We start from the raw sequence: 16,538 nt of genomic DNA on the forward strand, positions 1-16,538 counted from the left end.
TGTGTTTTTAAATTAGCATGCCCTTTCAAGTCTCAGGTAATGCAGAAGCGTGTTTTCACATGGGCTGCACTGGAGCCCTCCAGCACAAGTGCCTTCTGCTGTAAGTTCCCTTCTCTGCTGCGGGGGATGTGGCCGGGGTGGCGTGGGGGGCTGACGATGCACTCCAGACTGGCAAGCTGCTTTCCAAGTGTCTGGTCACAGACACAGTCAGGCTCGTGCTGACGGCTCCCTGAGTTCCCCATAAACGAGGTGAGATTTCCCTCTATCATTCACACTGCACAGCACCCTGAAGGCCGCAGGGCTGTAGCGCTGAGACATGGACTGGAGCAGAGTGGCCACACTGGGTTCTGGCCGGGGCTGAGTGTGGAGTGGGTGGTGGACGGTGATGAGGCTCCCCGCTGTCCCCAGACTGGTGCGGGCAGCTCCCATCCTGCTGTATTGTGCCCCTGTCCTTTCCCCAGCCGCTGTGCCCCAGGGCAGGCTGGGCTGCTGCTCTGTGAGGCTGGCCCCAGCCCAGCCATGTTCACAGGGACGAGGGCTGCCCAAGTCCCACCAGCACCCCTCATTCCGGTCCCAATCCACACACCACGGGCTGTGAGTCTGTCCCCTGCCCCAAAGAAGGACAGAGGCCCCCACGACCCCTGGAAGATGTGAGCTGGCTGGGAACTGTGAATCGCAAAGCTCAGAAAGGAGAACAAACCTTGGGGCAATAGGTCTCAGTAACCTGGGCGGTTCTGAGATCCAAGGATGACTGGGTGCTAAGACATGCGTGAGAGCAGAGAGCACAGAACACGACGCACCTTCCCTCCTCCCCTAGCTGCGGAGCTACCCACTCAATGCCAGTGTCCTCAAGGAAGATGGGAAGAGGGGGGCCTTTGGGACAAATGAGGCTTTCAGGAGGGGGTGGGAGCCCGCCTGGGTGGCCTGAAAAGAAGCCGACCAGGACGCGGGCATGCAGGTGGGAGCTCTGGGGTAGTGGGGTCGCAGACATGGCGGGGTACAGACCAGACCGCTGGGCACCCAGTCCTGACTCTGCCCATGGGACTGGGTGTGGCTGGGCATGCGGTCCTGACTCTCGCCGTGGGACTGGGTGTGGCTGGGCACGCAGTCCTGACTGTCTGTGGGACTGGGTATGGCTCTCCTTGAGTCCTGTGGCCAAGGAGCATGCAGACCAGGAAATCCTGTCTGTGCTTCAAGGATCAGAGGCTGAGGAGAGGTTGCCTCTGTTACCTGCAGGCTCGCCGGCCTCCAAGCCTTTTTCTCCACTGCTGATGGGGATGGGGTGGGGTGGATTACGGACCACCATAATCCAACAATAAGGACCCCAGAAAATCAGAATTGTAACTAGATAAAAGTTACTTGAAATCACAGAGTAATGTATGAATGTCAACTACAACGCACACTAATAACTCATATCATCTTGTTTTTCCAACTGCTAGTATTAAATGGCCCATTGATATCAATGGCATTTAGCAGCACTAAATTCTGCTCTTTGTGTCAGATGCGTGGCAAACAATCTCTTAGCTGGGACAACAGCAAATGAGGCCATCAAGTTTGCCACACCACCATCATCTGTCATGATTTAGAGCTCCAAAAACATAACGCTTGCCTTCCTCCAACTATACATCAGTGGAGCTAGGCAAGAAGGTTTGAAATATTTTCACCCACAGCCAACTTGGCAATTCATCACTGCTTTCCGAGCAGCTCTGTCCCCGGGTTGACACTTCCTATCTGTCCTCTTCTGGCACTGCAAATCCTGAATAAATGGCCACAATGGCACATCAACCCCTTGTTTACAAGGCCTTTTAGAAGCCATGAGTTTTTGTCTAACGATGAGAGAAACATTTTGGCATGATCCTGACCGTCACTTTTCTGCTCTAAGCTCCGCTTTGTCATCTGCAGATTGGGGGGAACAGCCTGGAGGTGCTCAGGGCAACATGAACTCGTGACAACCAAGTATTCACCATGTGCCTGGTACGCAGTAGGTCCACAGTAAACAGTGACCAAGGAACAAAGCCATAGGTTGGACAGAAGTTTTGTTTGGTGTCAAATCCAGTCTCATGAGATCTTTGTACATGGATTCATTTTCTAATTGTCAAAAGCAAACCAAGTGTGTGGGAACCACCGATTAGTCTTACGTGACGGGCTGTGAGGACAGCGAGGAAACCTCTCCTACTCTGTGCATTCACTGCCTATGTTAGAAGAAATGTGGGTTAGCAGGTGATGAGAATTTCGATGATTGGCAAACTGTACAGGATTTTAGTTCTCTGATGCCCGTGTCCTCAGTCTTCCTCCTCCTTCTAAAACTGAGGTAGGAATCGGCAGAGTACCTGTCCCAGGTGACCTCATCAACCATCACCTGTGTGACCCACCTGCCTTCAACTGCCCCGTCCCTCTCCTGAACTGAAAACCAAGCCAACACCTGACCCATCAATTCCATAATCTAAATTAGAAACTTTGTAAAATATAAATGTCTGTGGATACATGATCTCTAATGACCTATGAGACACTCCGCATCCCTGCTTTCAGTCAATGAGATCAGTGGGGCTTTGCCTGTCCAGAATCAGCTGAGAAGTGAGTGCAGCTCTCTGCAGATGGAGATGAGCAGATAACATTGCTGCTCTGCTACCCAGAAAGCAATAGTGAAAGACTGAGATTTGCTAGTCAGATGGCCCATCACCACCCCACAGTTGGGTCTCTGTAAAATTACATGGGGTCACTGACTGCCCGCTGGTCTGAGGCAGAGTTGAGAGACCATGCTCTCTATGTCTACAGACTTAAGTGGAACCAAATCAGGGAAGGAGACAAAGGACTGTCACCCTCCCAGTAGAAGGGCTGCTTCCTTTGTGAAGAAGAGTGAGAAGCAAGTCAAAAACCAGGAATATGAGGATCAAACCCCTCCATATACTTTCCTGTTCCTTTCAAAATCCAATTAGCTTTTTACACATTCATACCAGTAGCTCCTTCCAATTACTTCCCAATTTCTCATAGAAAATAGCATTTTGCAAGTCACCTGGTCTTAAATCACGATGCCATCTTTGACTCATACATGGGCACAGAGCCCATCTCATAATCTACTTGTCACACTGGCCACCACCCTGCTCTCAGCTCTCATCGCCTCCACTGCTTCAAGACATGCCAAGCACTTGCTTTCACTTCCAAAACAATGACTTCAGCACATCCTCCCCTTATTCCACATCACTTCTCTATTTCTGCATTTTGGAATTCAAGTCCCTTCCTATCTGGGAGCAGAGAATAAGATGTTAGATAGCATCACTGACTCAATGAACACGAATTTCAGCAAACTCTGGGAGACAGTGGAGGCCAAAGGAGCCTGGCATGCTGCAATCCATGGAGACTGACTTAGTGACTAAACAACAACAACAACAACAGCACGAGGTCACAACTGAGCGACTGAACAACAATAACAACATCTGAACTGTGACACTGCCCTGTCTCTTCCCCAAAGGGGGATGTCAGTGCCTCCACAAACTGATCACCTGTCAATTGTGTTTTATCCTTTATCCATTATGCCTTCTTCCATCCAAAGCCTCCAGGCTCAGTTCAAAATATGACCCCCATGAGCTTCCCCAAACAGCCCTCAGTTTCACAAGGGTTTTCACTGAATTATTTAATCTCCCCAGCATTCGCTCCTGGAACCCTGGCCATGCCTGTTTCCCACTATACCTCGCAGGGTGCTAAGAGCAGAGCACCCCCGACACAGCTGCCAGACAGTAATCAAGGTCAACCAACGCACAACACAGATAAAACTCCAGCGTGTCTCCAAGACCTCACACCAGGCTCTCTGAAACCTGGGCTCTAGACACCCACAGACCAGTGGAGTCGCTCCGTACTGGCATGACCAAACCAGTAGCAGAGCTGTTTTCTCACATGTTTGAACACTCTAACAGCTCAACCTCATGACACTTATGGCCTGAAATTGTGTCTACTGGAGATCCACCAAAATAGTGTCCACGTCTAATTTAGAGTATATTCTCATCAATTCAGATGATTTCTCATGAAACTTGGTCTACTACTTAAGGCATAACTTCACAAATAAAATGAACAACAAAAAAAGGACTATTTCCTTCTCTAAATAGTCTTGATTTGTTTAAGCACTCACTTCCAAATTTAAGCCATGTCATTAGACCCTGATGCTGGGAAAGATTGAAGGCAGGAGGAGCAGGGGATGACAGAGGATGAGATGGTTGGATGGCATCACCGACTCAATGGACATGAGTCTGAGTGAACTCCGAGAGTTGGTGATGGACAGGGAGGCCTGGTGTGCTGCAGTCCATGGGGTCGCAAAGAGTCGGACATGACTGAGCGACTGAACTGAACTGAATTATCTTTAAGGAATTTCCTTGCAGATTGGGAAATATAGCTCTAGAAGCCAGGGCTAATTTCAATAACTGTTTGAATTCTTGAGAGTAGATATAACAATAAGAGAAATGCATGTTAATTCAGTTCTGCGTTAGAGAAGCCAGAGCACGTGGCTCATCAGAATAATGACAACTATCTGCATTGCTTTGTCTCCTAACAGCAGAGAGTTGTTGGACTGGGTAATTTGAAACTCATTATATTATCACATTTAGCCTCTGCAGCCTTGGATGCCAAGGGTAGAAGTGAGCTATTTGACCAAGCAGCTATTTTTAGTAAATCCAAAAGATAAAACACAAGTAAGAAAAACACTTCACCAAATAATATTTCTCCTCCTAAAGCTATTTAGTTCTGAGTTGAAACCACAGGAGCTGAGGAAAAGTGAAGTCTATGAAGTTTTCTAGCTTTTGGTCAATTCAAACATGATATATGAGGAAAATCTTCTAAGCTGCCTTGCATATCATAGTAATGATAGTAACAGCAAATATAAATAAGTGATCACATCATTTTCAAACCAATCTTAAAATATCAGGCAGATAAAAATAAATTTGGTATGAGAGTTAAGAAATGTTTATATTGGTTTTGTCTCTCTAGGAAGTTCAAGAAATGCATACATTTGTGTATACACAAATTTTTATATTTATATATATATTAAATTGATGTTGTTTGGTTGAATGTAGAAATGAAGAGGTCTTATTAGATACATACTTTAGCTTTGAATATTATAAATTATATAACCATAGCTGGAGAGTCACTGAATATGAGATGATATAAAGAATGTTTAAAAGCTCACATACTTTATTTCCCCCAAAATTGCTTTGTGCTGCCTGCCCTGCACACCACTGCCATTAAATCTGAACATCACATTGACTTGAATTTATTTAGATAATGGTGAAAAATAACAATCTTTGACTTTTAGTGTCCTACCTTTGATCAAATGAAGAGCATAATTTTCAGGTGCAAAGAGTGGCATAATTTTAAGTGCCATAATGACTCAGAGTTTCCTAAATGAGGTGCCCCAGGGACCTTTCGAAGGGTTTGTCCCAACTACTGATGTGCTCAGCCACCAACGGCAGTAGGAGTTTAAATAAATTCTACTGAGAGTCTCTTTCTATTATACTACTTTCCCCAGGTAAACGTATGTGTTATCTCTACATGGCATTTGAAGATCATAATTTGAAAAAAATTGATTTATTCCCATAAATTAACTTAATTTTGGTTCATCACACATACTTCTAATCCTCCAAATCCCTTTGGAATTAAGGAAGGAAATTAATTTTAAAGGAAACTCTCAGAATTAAAGGAAGTTCCTGCCAGTAATGGCAGAGTGGCTATTAGTAGGTAATAACTATTAACTTTGGACACCATATGAAAAATAACTCCTTGAAGGAAATGGAGAGTGAACAAGGGCAGGAGGGCCCCAGAGAGGAGCTGGCACTTGGATGCAGGGAGTGGTAAAAGAGATAAAGAAAAAGACAGAAAATAATCACTTGACTCCAGTCACATACCACAGAAAAGATGCTGCCCTGCCCCAACCCAGGCCTGCAAAGAGAGTGGGGAGCTAGGCTTTCCCCTCAGCAGCTATGAGGACAGGTCCAGCCTGAGGGCAGGGCCTTCTGTAGGTGGGCAGCACTGACACCCACTCTCTGCAGGGGCAAGAGGGCGAGGTGAGCCTGGACCCCCACCGACGAGCAGGAGCAGTCCTCCTGACATTTGCTGGGGCTGTGTCACAGGAGGCCCACTGGAAGCTCAGACTCCTACCACCCCGAGGCTAGCCGACCCACACAGTGTCAGGGGACACTGGTACGGAGCTCGAGGTCCTGTATCTACCAGCAGCAGCCAGAACCCAGGCCCCCCTCTGTCAACGGAAGCTGGGGGGAAGCCTCAGTTCAGTTCAGTCACTCAGTCGTGTCCGACTCCTCGCGACCCCATGAACCGCAGCACGCCAGGCCTCCCTGTCCATCACCAACTCCTGGAGTCTACTCAGACTCATGTCCATCGACTTGGTGATGCCATCCAACCATCTCATCCTCTGTCGTCCCCTTCTCCTCCTGCTCCCAATCCCTCCCAGCATCAGAAGGGAAGCCTACCTGGCAGTAAGAAGGCTGTGCTACACCTTTCCCTGCAGAGCAGTGATTTTAAGTCTAGCTAAAACAGAAGCTTTCAATAAATCTAGAGTGTTATAATATAATACATGAAATGTCCAGGTTCCAATAAAAACACATGTGTCCTAATCATAACCAGGAAGATCAAACTGGATATTTTGAAAAATCAATAGTTGTCAAGGAAGACATGACAGAGATGTTAGAATTAACTGTCAAAGTTTTTTAAGCAGCCACTGTAAAATGCCACAATGATCAATTACAAACATGCTTGAAACAAATAAAAAAATAGAAAGTCTCATCAAAGAAATGAAAGAGAAAAACAAAACTCAAGCATAAGTTTTAGTATTTGTGTTTGTCTGCTTGGGCTACCATAACAAAGTACTATAGACTGGTTGACTTAATCGAAATTTATTTTCTCACAGTTCTGGAGGCTGGCAAGTCCAAGATGAAAGTGTTAGCAGATTCTGGTGAGGACTCTTGTCCTGATTTACAGAGGGCTGTCTTCTCCCTGTGTACTCACATGGCCTCTCCTTGTTGCATGCATGTGGAGACAGAGAGATCTCTCTCTTCCTTTGCTTATAAAGGCACTAATCCTATCAGATGAGGGTTGTACCTTTATGACCTCCATTAACTTTAGTTACAAAGGCTCTATGCTCAAACGTAGTAACACTAAGGATTAGGGTTTCAAAATATGAATTTGGGAGGCATAATTCAGTTCATATCATTCTACCATAGGCCCCCACAAAATTCATATCCTTCTCACATGCAAAATATATTCATTCCATCCTAGTAAGCCCCAAAGTCTTAAATCTTTCCAAGCATCAATTCTAATGTCTGAAGTCCAAAGTCACATCTAAACATCATCTAAATCAGATACCGGTTAGAATCAATTCATCCAGAGGCAAAATTTGTCTCCAGCTGTGAACCTGTGAAACAAGTTGTTTTGTTCTAAAATATAATGGTGGGATGGGTATAGGATAGACATTCCCCTTTCAAAAGGAAAAGAAGGGCTGATAAGTCTCAAGCAAGTCCAAAACCTAGCAAGGCAAGTTTCACTAGATCTTAAAGCTCGGACATAATCCTCTCTGGTTCAGTGTTCAGGGAGCAGCCTCACACCCACTGCCTTGCAGGGAGCATCACTCAGGGTTCTGCTGATGGCAGAGGAGAGGTGGCCTCACTCCCTGGCCAGTGCATGCTGCACCTGGGCCAGGACTGGCACCTTTGAATCACTTTGGGGCTCATTCTTCCTGCTTCAGTTGAGATGGCTTATAACACCATGGTAACCTTTTTTTTTTTTTTTGGTGTTCCATCATGAACAAACTTCCTCATTTTTGCAATATGAGTATAAGAATTTCCCAAATCTTTAAGTTCTGGAATTTGTTTTCATTTCTTTGTTTTGGCTTAACAATTCCTTCCTTAATTCATCTGTTGCCTCTCAAGAGGAACCAAACAACTTCTCCAGCACTTTAGAAATTTCCTCAACTAAATACCCAATTTCATTACTCACAAGGTTTACCTTCTACAAACCACTAGAATACAAATTAGTCAAGTGCTTTGCTGATTCATAACAAGGAGCATCTTTCCACCATTTTCCAAAAGCCTGTTTCACATTTCTTTCTGAGACCTCACCAGAAAACCTTTAACATCCAAGTTTCAAGCAGCATTCTATTCATGATTATTTGGGTATTCTCTAAGAATACAAAAATTTTCTCTCTAGCGCTTTTTTATTTTATTTTTCCTTTTGGAGCCCTAACCAGTATCTTCAACATCCTCATTTCAGCCAACAGTCCCTTCATAGCAACCTCAGCTTTTTTAAACATTCACTACAAAACTCTCCAGCCCCTATCCCTTACCCAGTTCTAAAGCCACACTCACGTTTTCAGGCATTTGCCAGAGTAGCACCTACTTCTCATAACCAAAATCTGTATTAGTCAGGGTTCTCCAGAGAAAGAGAAACAATAGGGTATGTATGTGTATATCATCTCTATATAGACATACGTATATGTGACTAATTATAAGATATACACATTTATGTATATGATTTATTATAAGGTGTTGCCTCACGAAGTAATAGTAGCTTGAAGTCCCAAGATCTGCAGTCAGTAAGCTGAAGACCCAGGAGAGCTGATGGTGCAGTTCCAGTTTGAGAACTGTGAGGCTGGAAGCCTAAGAAGAGCTGTTTCCGTTTTCACCCAAAGGCAGGAGAAGACCAACATTTCTGCTCAGGGCAGTCAGGTAGGAGGGGTTTCTTACTCATGGGAAAGCCAGCCCTTCTGTTCTATTTCAGGTCTTCAACTGATTGAACAAGGTCCACCCACAGTAGGGAGGGCAATCTGCTTTCTTCAGTCAACCAATCTAAATGTTAATCTTATTAAAAAATATCCTCACATGCACACCCAGAATAATGTTTAACAAGTATCTAGGCATCCTGGGGCCCAGTCAAGTTGACACATAAAATTAAAGAAAATAATAACTAATAACCATAATAAGAAGCTCACTAAATGGGTTCATCAGCAAGATGGAGGGAACAAAAGAAAGTATCAGTAAAATTAAATACACAACAATAAAAATTAAGTTTATCTGAAAAAGATAGCATTGGACTGCACCTCTTAGGCCTAGGAGGCCATCCTCTGGACTGAAGAAACAGGGAGTGACAGAGGTGTCAGTGGTTTAAAGGATGAGGGAGCTCACACATCTGAAGCAAGGTCCTGGGGCAGCACCCCACCAGGTGTGCTGGCTGGCCGGCAGGACACGGTAGCCCCCTTCGCCCAGAGGGAAGGGGAGATTGCCAGTTACAGGGGGAAATGGTGCCAAGTTGGCTCATCAGTTACCAGGGAGACCACCAGTCCTCACCAACCCTTTGATGAGAGGAGAGGAGAGCTGAGTTCTGACCTAAAGCTAGAACAGGCGTTAGCTGGGGCCTGGGACATGTATCTAAGTCAGTCGTGTGAGCAGGGTGTAGGTGTATATCCACTGGTCAGGCAGGGGATATACAAAGAACAAGAGAACAGCCATCTTGAGGAGCCTAACCATACACAGATGCAATAGGAAAAAACGCAAAGAGCCTCAGAACTTGGGGGAATACAACAAAAGATTTAATATTCATGTCATTGGAATCAGGAAAGAAGAGACAGAGGATGGGGCAGAAAAAGTATTCAAAGTAATAACTGCTCAAACTTCCTAAATTCGACCAAAGCCTATAGATTCACGAAGTAGAGAAAATCTCAAATCAGATAAACCCAAAGAAATCCACACTAATACACATCATAGTCAAACTTGTCTAAAGACAAAAAAAAAGAAGCTTGAAAGCAACAAAGAGAAAAGATATCTCACCTATAAGGAAAATATGATTTGAATTACAGCAGATTTCTCATCAGAAACCATGGAGGCAAGAATAAAGTAGCACATTTTTCAAACGCCACAGAACTGTCAGAACAGAATCTTATATTCATTAAAAATGTTCTTCAGGTATGAAGAGAGAAATCAAGATATTTTCAGATGAATAAAAACTAAGAGAATTTATTTCCAGAAGTCTATCCTAAAAGAATGGTTAAAGGAAGTTTGCTAAGCAGTTATAAAGGAGGCTGTAGCCCTCCAGGCTCCTCTGTCCATGGGGATTCTCCAGGCAAAAACACTGGAGTGGGTTGCTATGCCCGCTTCCAGGGGATCTTCCCAACCCAGGGATAGAACTCAGGTCTCCCACATCAAAGGCAGATTCTTAACCATCTGAGCCACCAGGGAAGCCCAGTTTTAATATAACATTTATTTCAAAATGTTTTATTTTATTTTTATGATAAAATAATTTTTAGTTATAAAAGAAGAAATCTTGGGACACTGGGAGTACAATAAAAGAACACCATAAGTAAAAATAGAGAAAAAAATATCCTTTTTCTCTTGAGATTTCAAAATTAAGTTTGATGGTTCAAATAAACACAATACTCTCTGATGTGATTCTAGGTGAATACAGACAAAATGTTTAAGACAACTATATTTTCACTATCTTAGGATAAAGGAACATAGCTTTCATGTGAACTGGTAAAATAAGAACAACAGTAAACAATAATAAATCATGTATGTATAAAGTAATATCTACAGCAATAACTAAAAAGGTGTATAAGAAGATAGAAACAAAACAGTGTAAATTAAAAAAAAAACAGAACCATAATAAATGTTCAGCTAACCCACATGGAGTTAGGAAAAGGAAAATAAAGAAACAGAAAACACAGAGAGCAGAAAACCAAAAAATCAAATAAAGTGGCAGACAAGCCTTCCAGAAAGTGTAAATTATGAGAATACACCAATTAAAAGATAAAGACTGGCAAAGTGAATTTAAAACTATGACCCAAACATACACCAACTTAATCATCATGTTAAAAGAAATTCATTTCAACATGATCATGCAAATAGAAATATATATATACATATATATCATTCAAATATAATCAAAAGAAAGCAGGAGTGGCCATATAGATTTCAGGTAAAGTAGACTTTAAAACAAAGAAAATGACCAGAGACAGGGAGGAATATTATGCAATCACAAAGGGCTGATTCACCCAGAAGAGACTATAATCCTGAAAGTGTGTGCACCAAAGAAAAAGTGAGAAATACATGGAACAAAAAAGTACTGAACTGAAAGTAGGAATAGTTAACTGTACAATTAGTTGGAGACTTCAACACCTCTTGCTCAACAACTGATGTAGACAGAGAATCAGCAAACAGTATAGAACTCACAACAGCATATTCAACAGGATCTAATTAATACTTGCAGAGCACTCCACCAAGTAACTGCAAAATATACATGATTTTCAAGTGTTCAAAGAACAAATACCAAGATGAATCCTCTGGGTCATGAAATAAACTCCCATAAATGTAAGAAAGGTGAAATCACATAGAAGGTATCCTCTGATTATAATGGAGTTAAACTAGAAATCAATAGCAGAACGATAACAGGAAAATCCCAAACTGTTTAAAAATTAAATAACCACATATAAATAATCAAATGTTCATATGGAACATCTGAGAAGTGACTCAACAGAGCAATGACTACCATGCAATAAGGAGTTCTGAGGTGGGTAATGGAAATTGGGTCATTAAGGGCCCCTGGAGGAGGTGACCTGGAATCTGAGAAGTGAACACGAGAAAGAACTGCCTGGTGCAGGTCTGCTGGGCAGTTCAGGTCTGCGGCTGCTAAGTCGCTTCAGTTGTGTCCGACTCTGTGCAACCCCATAGACGGCAGCCCACCAGGCTCCCCCGTCCCTGGGATTCTCCAGGCAAGAACACTGGAGTGGGTTGCCATTTCCTTCCCCAATGCATGAAAGTGAAAAGTGAAAGCGAAGTCGCTCAGTCGTGTTCGACTCTTAGCGACCCCATGGACTGCAGCCCACCAGGCTCTTCCATCCATGGGATTTTCCAGGCAAGAGTACTGGAGTGGGGTGCCATCGCCTTCTCCAAGCAGGTCTAGGGGTAAGGAATTGTTTCCCCAGGAGCATATCCTAGAGGGCAAAAGCCTCCACTTGCATTCTCTCAGTTACAGGCAGGGAAATCATTCTGAGAGGACCAGTGTGTGTGTCTTACTGACTCTCCAGCTTTCCCAAGCAGACTGAAGCTCATCTTGAGTTTATTTACATATAGTATCTAAATGCTTCTAAATGAATGTAGAAATAAACCCAAAGTATATCCATGGTTCTTACTTGTGAAAATAACTTACAGCTGCCAAATTTCAGAGGGCAGGCATGGGCATCCATTGGAAAGTCTTCAAGTTGCATTGGGCACTCTGCAGAGATGGTCAAGCTGAAAAACAAGAAATGGGGACCTTTCAATGACTCGTCAGCTCCATTTATTGGACACCATGTTCCAGAAAGGCATATTAAGTACTCCACTCATTATTTTAATTAAAGTCTTTTACGAAATTTTCTAAAATGTTGCATTAAATTACATAGGATTACACTGTAGGTGAATATCTTAGAAATAAGGTTTAAATCAAATCTACTCAGGAGTTCTGTGGCTTGATGTGTCTGTACATACATTACCACTTGTAAAGCAATTTGCGATGCCTTTAAAAATAACTTATTCTTTTATTCTCACATCACTTACCAAGAGTAATCTAAAAAACTTCCCTTGACCAGGCTGAAAATATATTTTTTTCTGAAATAATTTATAAGCTCAAAAATATAAATGTGGAATAAATGCACAGTCCATATTTTGACCCCTGAATATTCATTGGAAGGATTGATGCTGAAGCTGAAGCTCCAATACTTTGGTCACCTGATGAGAAGAGTCAATTCATTGGAAAAGACTCTGATGCTGGGAAAGATTGAGTGCATGAGGAGGAGGGGGTGGCAGAGGATGAGATGGTTGGATGGCATCATCGACTCAATGGATATGAGTTTGAGCAAACTTCAAGAAATAGTGAGAGACAGGGAAGTCTAGTGTGCTGCAGTCCATGGGGTTGCAAAGAGTCGGACCCACTGAGTGACTGAACAACAGCAACATGCTTTAACCAGAAGCTGGCTATGATTATCAGGTACAGGGCTGCTACCATGAAACTTCAGAGTAAGTGAAGCAGCGACTTCCTTACTGTTTTTAATCCAAGTCTGGTCTTCCAGATACTAATACCATCCACTACCACTGTCACCAATGACAGAAACAGCACTGGTCATAAGAGCTGCTGGTCTGTGCCAGGCACCGTGTTAAGTGCTTCACCTCTATTAACACATCTAATTAGAACAGCGTGATTTATTGCTGTTATCATCCCAGTTTCAAGGGAAGAAAGTCAGAAAGTCAGACACAGATATTAAGGGATCTGGACAAGAATGCACAGACCTAACGACAAGTCCTCCCACAGGCTCTGTGACCTGAGGCTGGCTGTATTTGCAGAGCTGTCCCTGTGGTGCTTTTGTGTGTGTGTGTGTGATGAGGGCTCTTATTATTTTTTATTTTATGATTTTTAAACTTTACAATATTGTATTGGTTTTGCCACACGTCAACAGGAATCTGCCATGGGTGTACACGTGTTCCCAATCCCAAACCCCCCTCCCACACCATCCCTCTGGGTCATTCCAGTGCACCGGCCCCAAGCATCCTGCACCCTGCTTCGAACCTAGACTGGCGATTCATTTCTTATATGATATTATACATGTTTCAATGCCATTCTCCCAAATCATCCCACCCTCGCCCTCTCCCACAGAGTCCAAAAGACTGTTCTATACATCTGTGTCTCTTTTGCTGTCTCGCATACAGGGTTATCATTACCATCTTTCTAAATTCCATATATATGCATTAGTATACTGTATTGGTGTTTTTCTTTCTGGCTTACTTCACTCTGTATAATAGGCTCCAGTTTCAGCCATCTCATTAGAACTGATTCAAATGTATTCTTTTTGATGGCTGAGTAATAATACTCCATTGTGTATATGTACCACAGCTTTCTTATCCATTCATCTGCTAATGGACATCTAGGTTGCTTCCATGTCCTGGCTATTATAAACAGTGCTGCGATGAACATTGGGGTACACGTGTCTCTTTCAATTCTGGTTTCCTCGGTGTGTATGCCCAGCAGTGGGATGGCTCGGGCATAAGACAGTTCTATTTGCAGGTTTTTAAGGAATCTCCACACTGTTCTCCATAGTGGCTGTACTAGTTTGCATTCCCACCAACAGTGTAGGAGGGTTCCCTTTTCTCCATACCCTCTCCAGCATTTATTGCTTGTAGACTTTTGGATCGCAGACATTCTGACTGGTGTGAAATGGAACCTCTTTGTGGTTTTGATTTGCATTTCTCTGATAATAACTGATGTTGAGCATCTTTTCATGTGTTTGTTAGCCATCCATATGTCTTCTTTAGAGAAATGTCTATTTAGTTCTTTGACCAATTTTTTGATTGGGTTGTTTATTTTTCTGGAATTGAGCTGCAGGAGTTGCTTGTATATTTTTGAGATTAGTTGTTTGTAGGTTGCTTCATTTTCTATTATTTTCTCCCATTCCAAAGGCTGTCTTTTCATCTTGCTTATAGTTTCCTCTGTTGTGTAGAAGCTTTTAATTTTAATTAGGTCCCATTTGTTTATTTTTGCTTTTATTCCCAGTATTCAGGGAGGTGGATCCTGCTGTGATTTATGTCGGAGAGTGTTTTGCCTATGTTCTCCTCTAGGAATTTTATAGTTTCTGGTCTTATGTTTAGATCTTTAATCCATTTTGAGTTTATTTTTGTGTATGGTGTTAGAAAAGTGATCTGTGGTGCTTTTATTTCTTTATAGAGCTGCTAATTTGGTAGTAAATCTAAATTTCTTTAGGAGTTAATCTTCTGTTTCTCAATGTTTAATTCTATTATTTAAAATGAAAAATAATTACATAAAATGAAATCAAATTGCACAATTTTCAACTTTAAAATGGATGTTACAATTCTATTTTGTTATATTAAGTCTGGATCTTGCCTATGTGCCTTGGATGAGAATCAAAATATACAATCATTTTTTTCTTTACTGCTTCCTTCTTTCAAGATAGATTACCCTTTTGCTCTTTAATTGGGCACATAATTCACGCTTGACAATTCCAGATGGAGTGGTCAATGCATGTATTCTCTGAATGGAGCTAAAACATGTGTCAGTGGAAGGAAGGTGTGTGTCCATCACAGAGAAGAAATTTTCCGGTGGTCTGGGGGGACCACTCTCCCCAGAATGGGGTCAGTTCTAAGGGATGTGAGTGCACGTGGATGAGAATATACTAAAAGTTTCACATTCAGGCAGGGAGATGATATTTAAAATTATATGTCACCTATGTTCATAGAAAAATATGGAAAATGCAGATAAATTATAAGTAAGAAAGTTACAAATATATATCATTTCACTTATAATTTCACCTCATACATTTTGTCCAGATATTTTCCACAGGTACATACGTTCTCATTTCATTCTTCTTGGTTTCTAAAATGCAGTCTTTTGGTTACCCAACATTAAAGTAGAGGTATTGCCCAAATCATTAAAATCTATACAGAATCATGACTTTGAAAGGTGTAATATTTAATCGTAGCATGCAGATATGTAAGCATGCATAGGATATGGATATATCTGTACATATGTGGACATCTTCAAGCATAAACTATATAAAATGGATTATTATTAGAGACTATGAAATAAGTAAGGTAAAGGAATATTTATTTAGTATAACTAAGACAACAGGACTTAAAAACCACAGCCTGAGGAAGACATTCAGCCAACATAAAAGAAAATAGTGTTACTCTATTCGGTTATTAGTAAACTTAAGCCATTTGTTAAAAGCTATAGTGGAACAGAAAAACTTAAGTGAGTCAAATATGTTCTAGAGAATAAAATCACAATGACCCAGTAAATCTAGAATTTTCTTGAGAAATAAATTTACAGTAGGGAAATAGAAAGCATATACAAAGCTACAGTGCCATGTACAAAGCAATAACTGTGAAAATAAGCCCATGAAGAAATGGTGATATGGAAGCACAGAGAATGCTAATGATTAGGAAAGTCTGTCTCACATGCAGCCTCCGCTCCAACAGCTGATGGCCCTGGTGTAAGGAAGATGCTGGGCTCAGGCCGTGGGAACGCTGCGGGGCGGTGAGCGGGGTGCTTCAGGTGGAACCGACTGGCCTAGCCCTGCTGCAGGGCACACAGACTCCGAACAGGAGACCCACTGCTGCAGATGTCAAGTTGCCCCTACCCAGCTCAACAACTACTGGCTGCACTCCCACCACAGAGTAATATAGAGAGGGTCCTTCCGTGGCGGAATCTCCTCTCGAGACACTAGCCTGGCTGGAGCTCACACAACTGGGCTTCTGTCCCTTGGAAAACATCCCTTGGCCCACTGGGTCTGGAGGCTGCCTTGGAGCCAGATGTGTTGGCTGGGTTCTTGACAATGTGGTGAGTCATGGTTAACTCCTCTGCCCCTTGCTTGGAGCTGGTTCTCTGCTTCAGTATCCATGGCCATAGGGGGCACTATTTGTCAGAGAAGACCCCCGCAGGGAGACTTGGCCTCCCACCTTTGTCACTCTGCCCACTCCTGACTTTTTCTCCATTTCTTCACATACTTC

The 16,538-nt window shown here is 42.6% G+C and overlaps 1 protein-coding gene across 1 annotated transcript in view; it reads right to left on the bottom strand.

Moving 5' to 3' along the window:
- GABRA5 (gamma-aminobutyric acid type A receptor subunit alpha5) overlaps positions 1-16,538 on the bottom strand; it is a 93,359-nt gene that overhangs the window by 16,159 nt on the left and 60,662 nt on the right. Inside the window, exon 5 of the mRNA XM_040257044.1 lies at positions 12,193-12,275. Coding sequence (XP_040112978.1) covers positions 12,193-12,275 — 83 coding nt within the window. The remainder of the gene's footprint in view (positions 1-12,192; positions 12,276-16,538) is intronic.

The sequence above is a fragment of the Oryx dammah genome, unplaced genomic scaffold (genome assembly GCF_014754425.2).
Source record: "Oryx dammah isolate SB20612 unplaced genomic scaffold, SCBI_Odam_1.1 HiC_scaffold_16, whole genome shotgun sequence".
NCBI lineage: Eukaryota > Metazoa > Chordata > Mammalia > Artiodactyla > Bovidae > Oryx > Oryx dammah.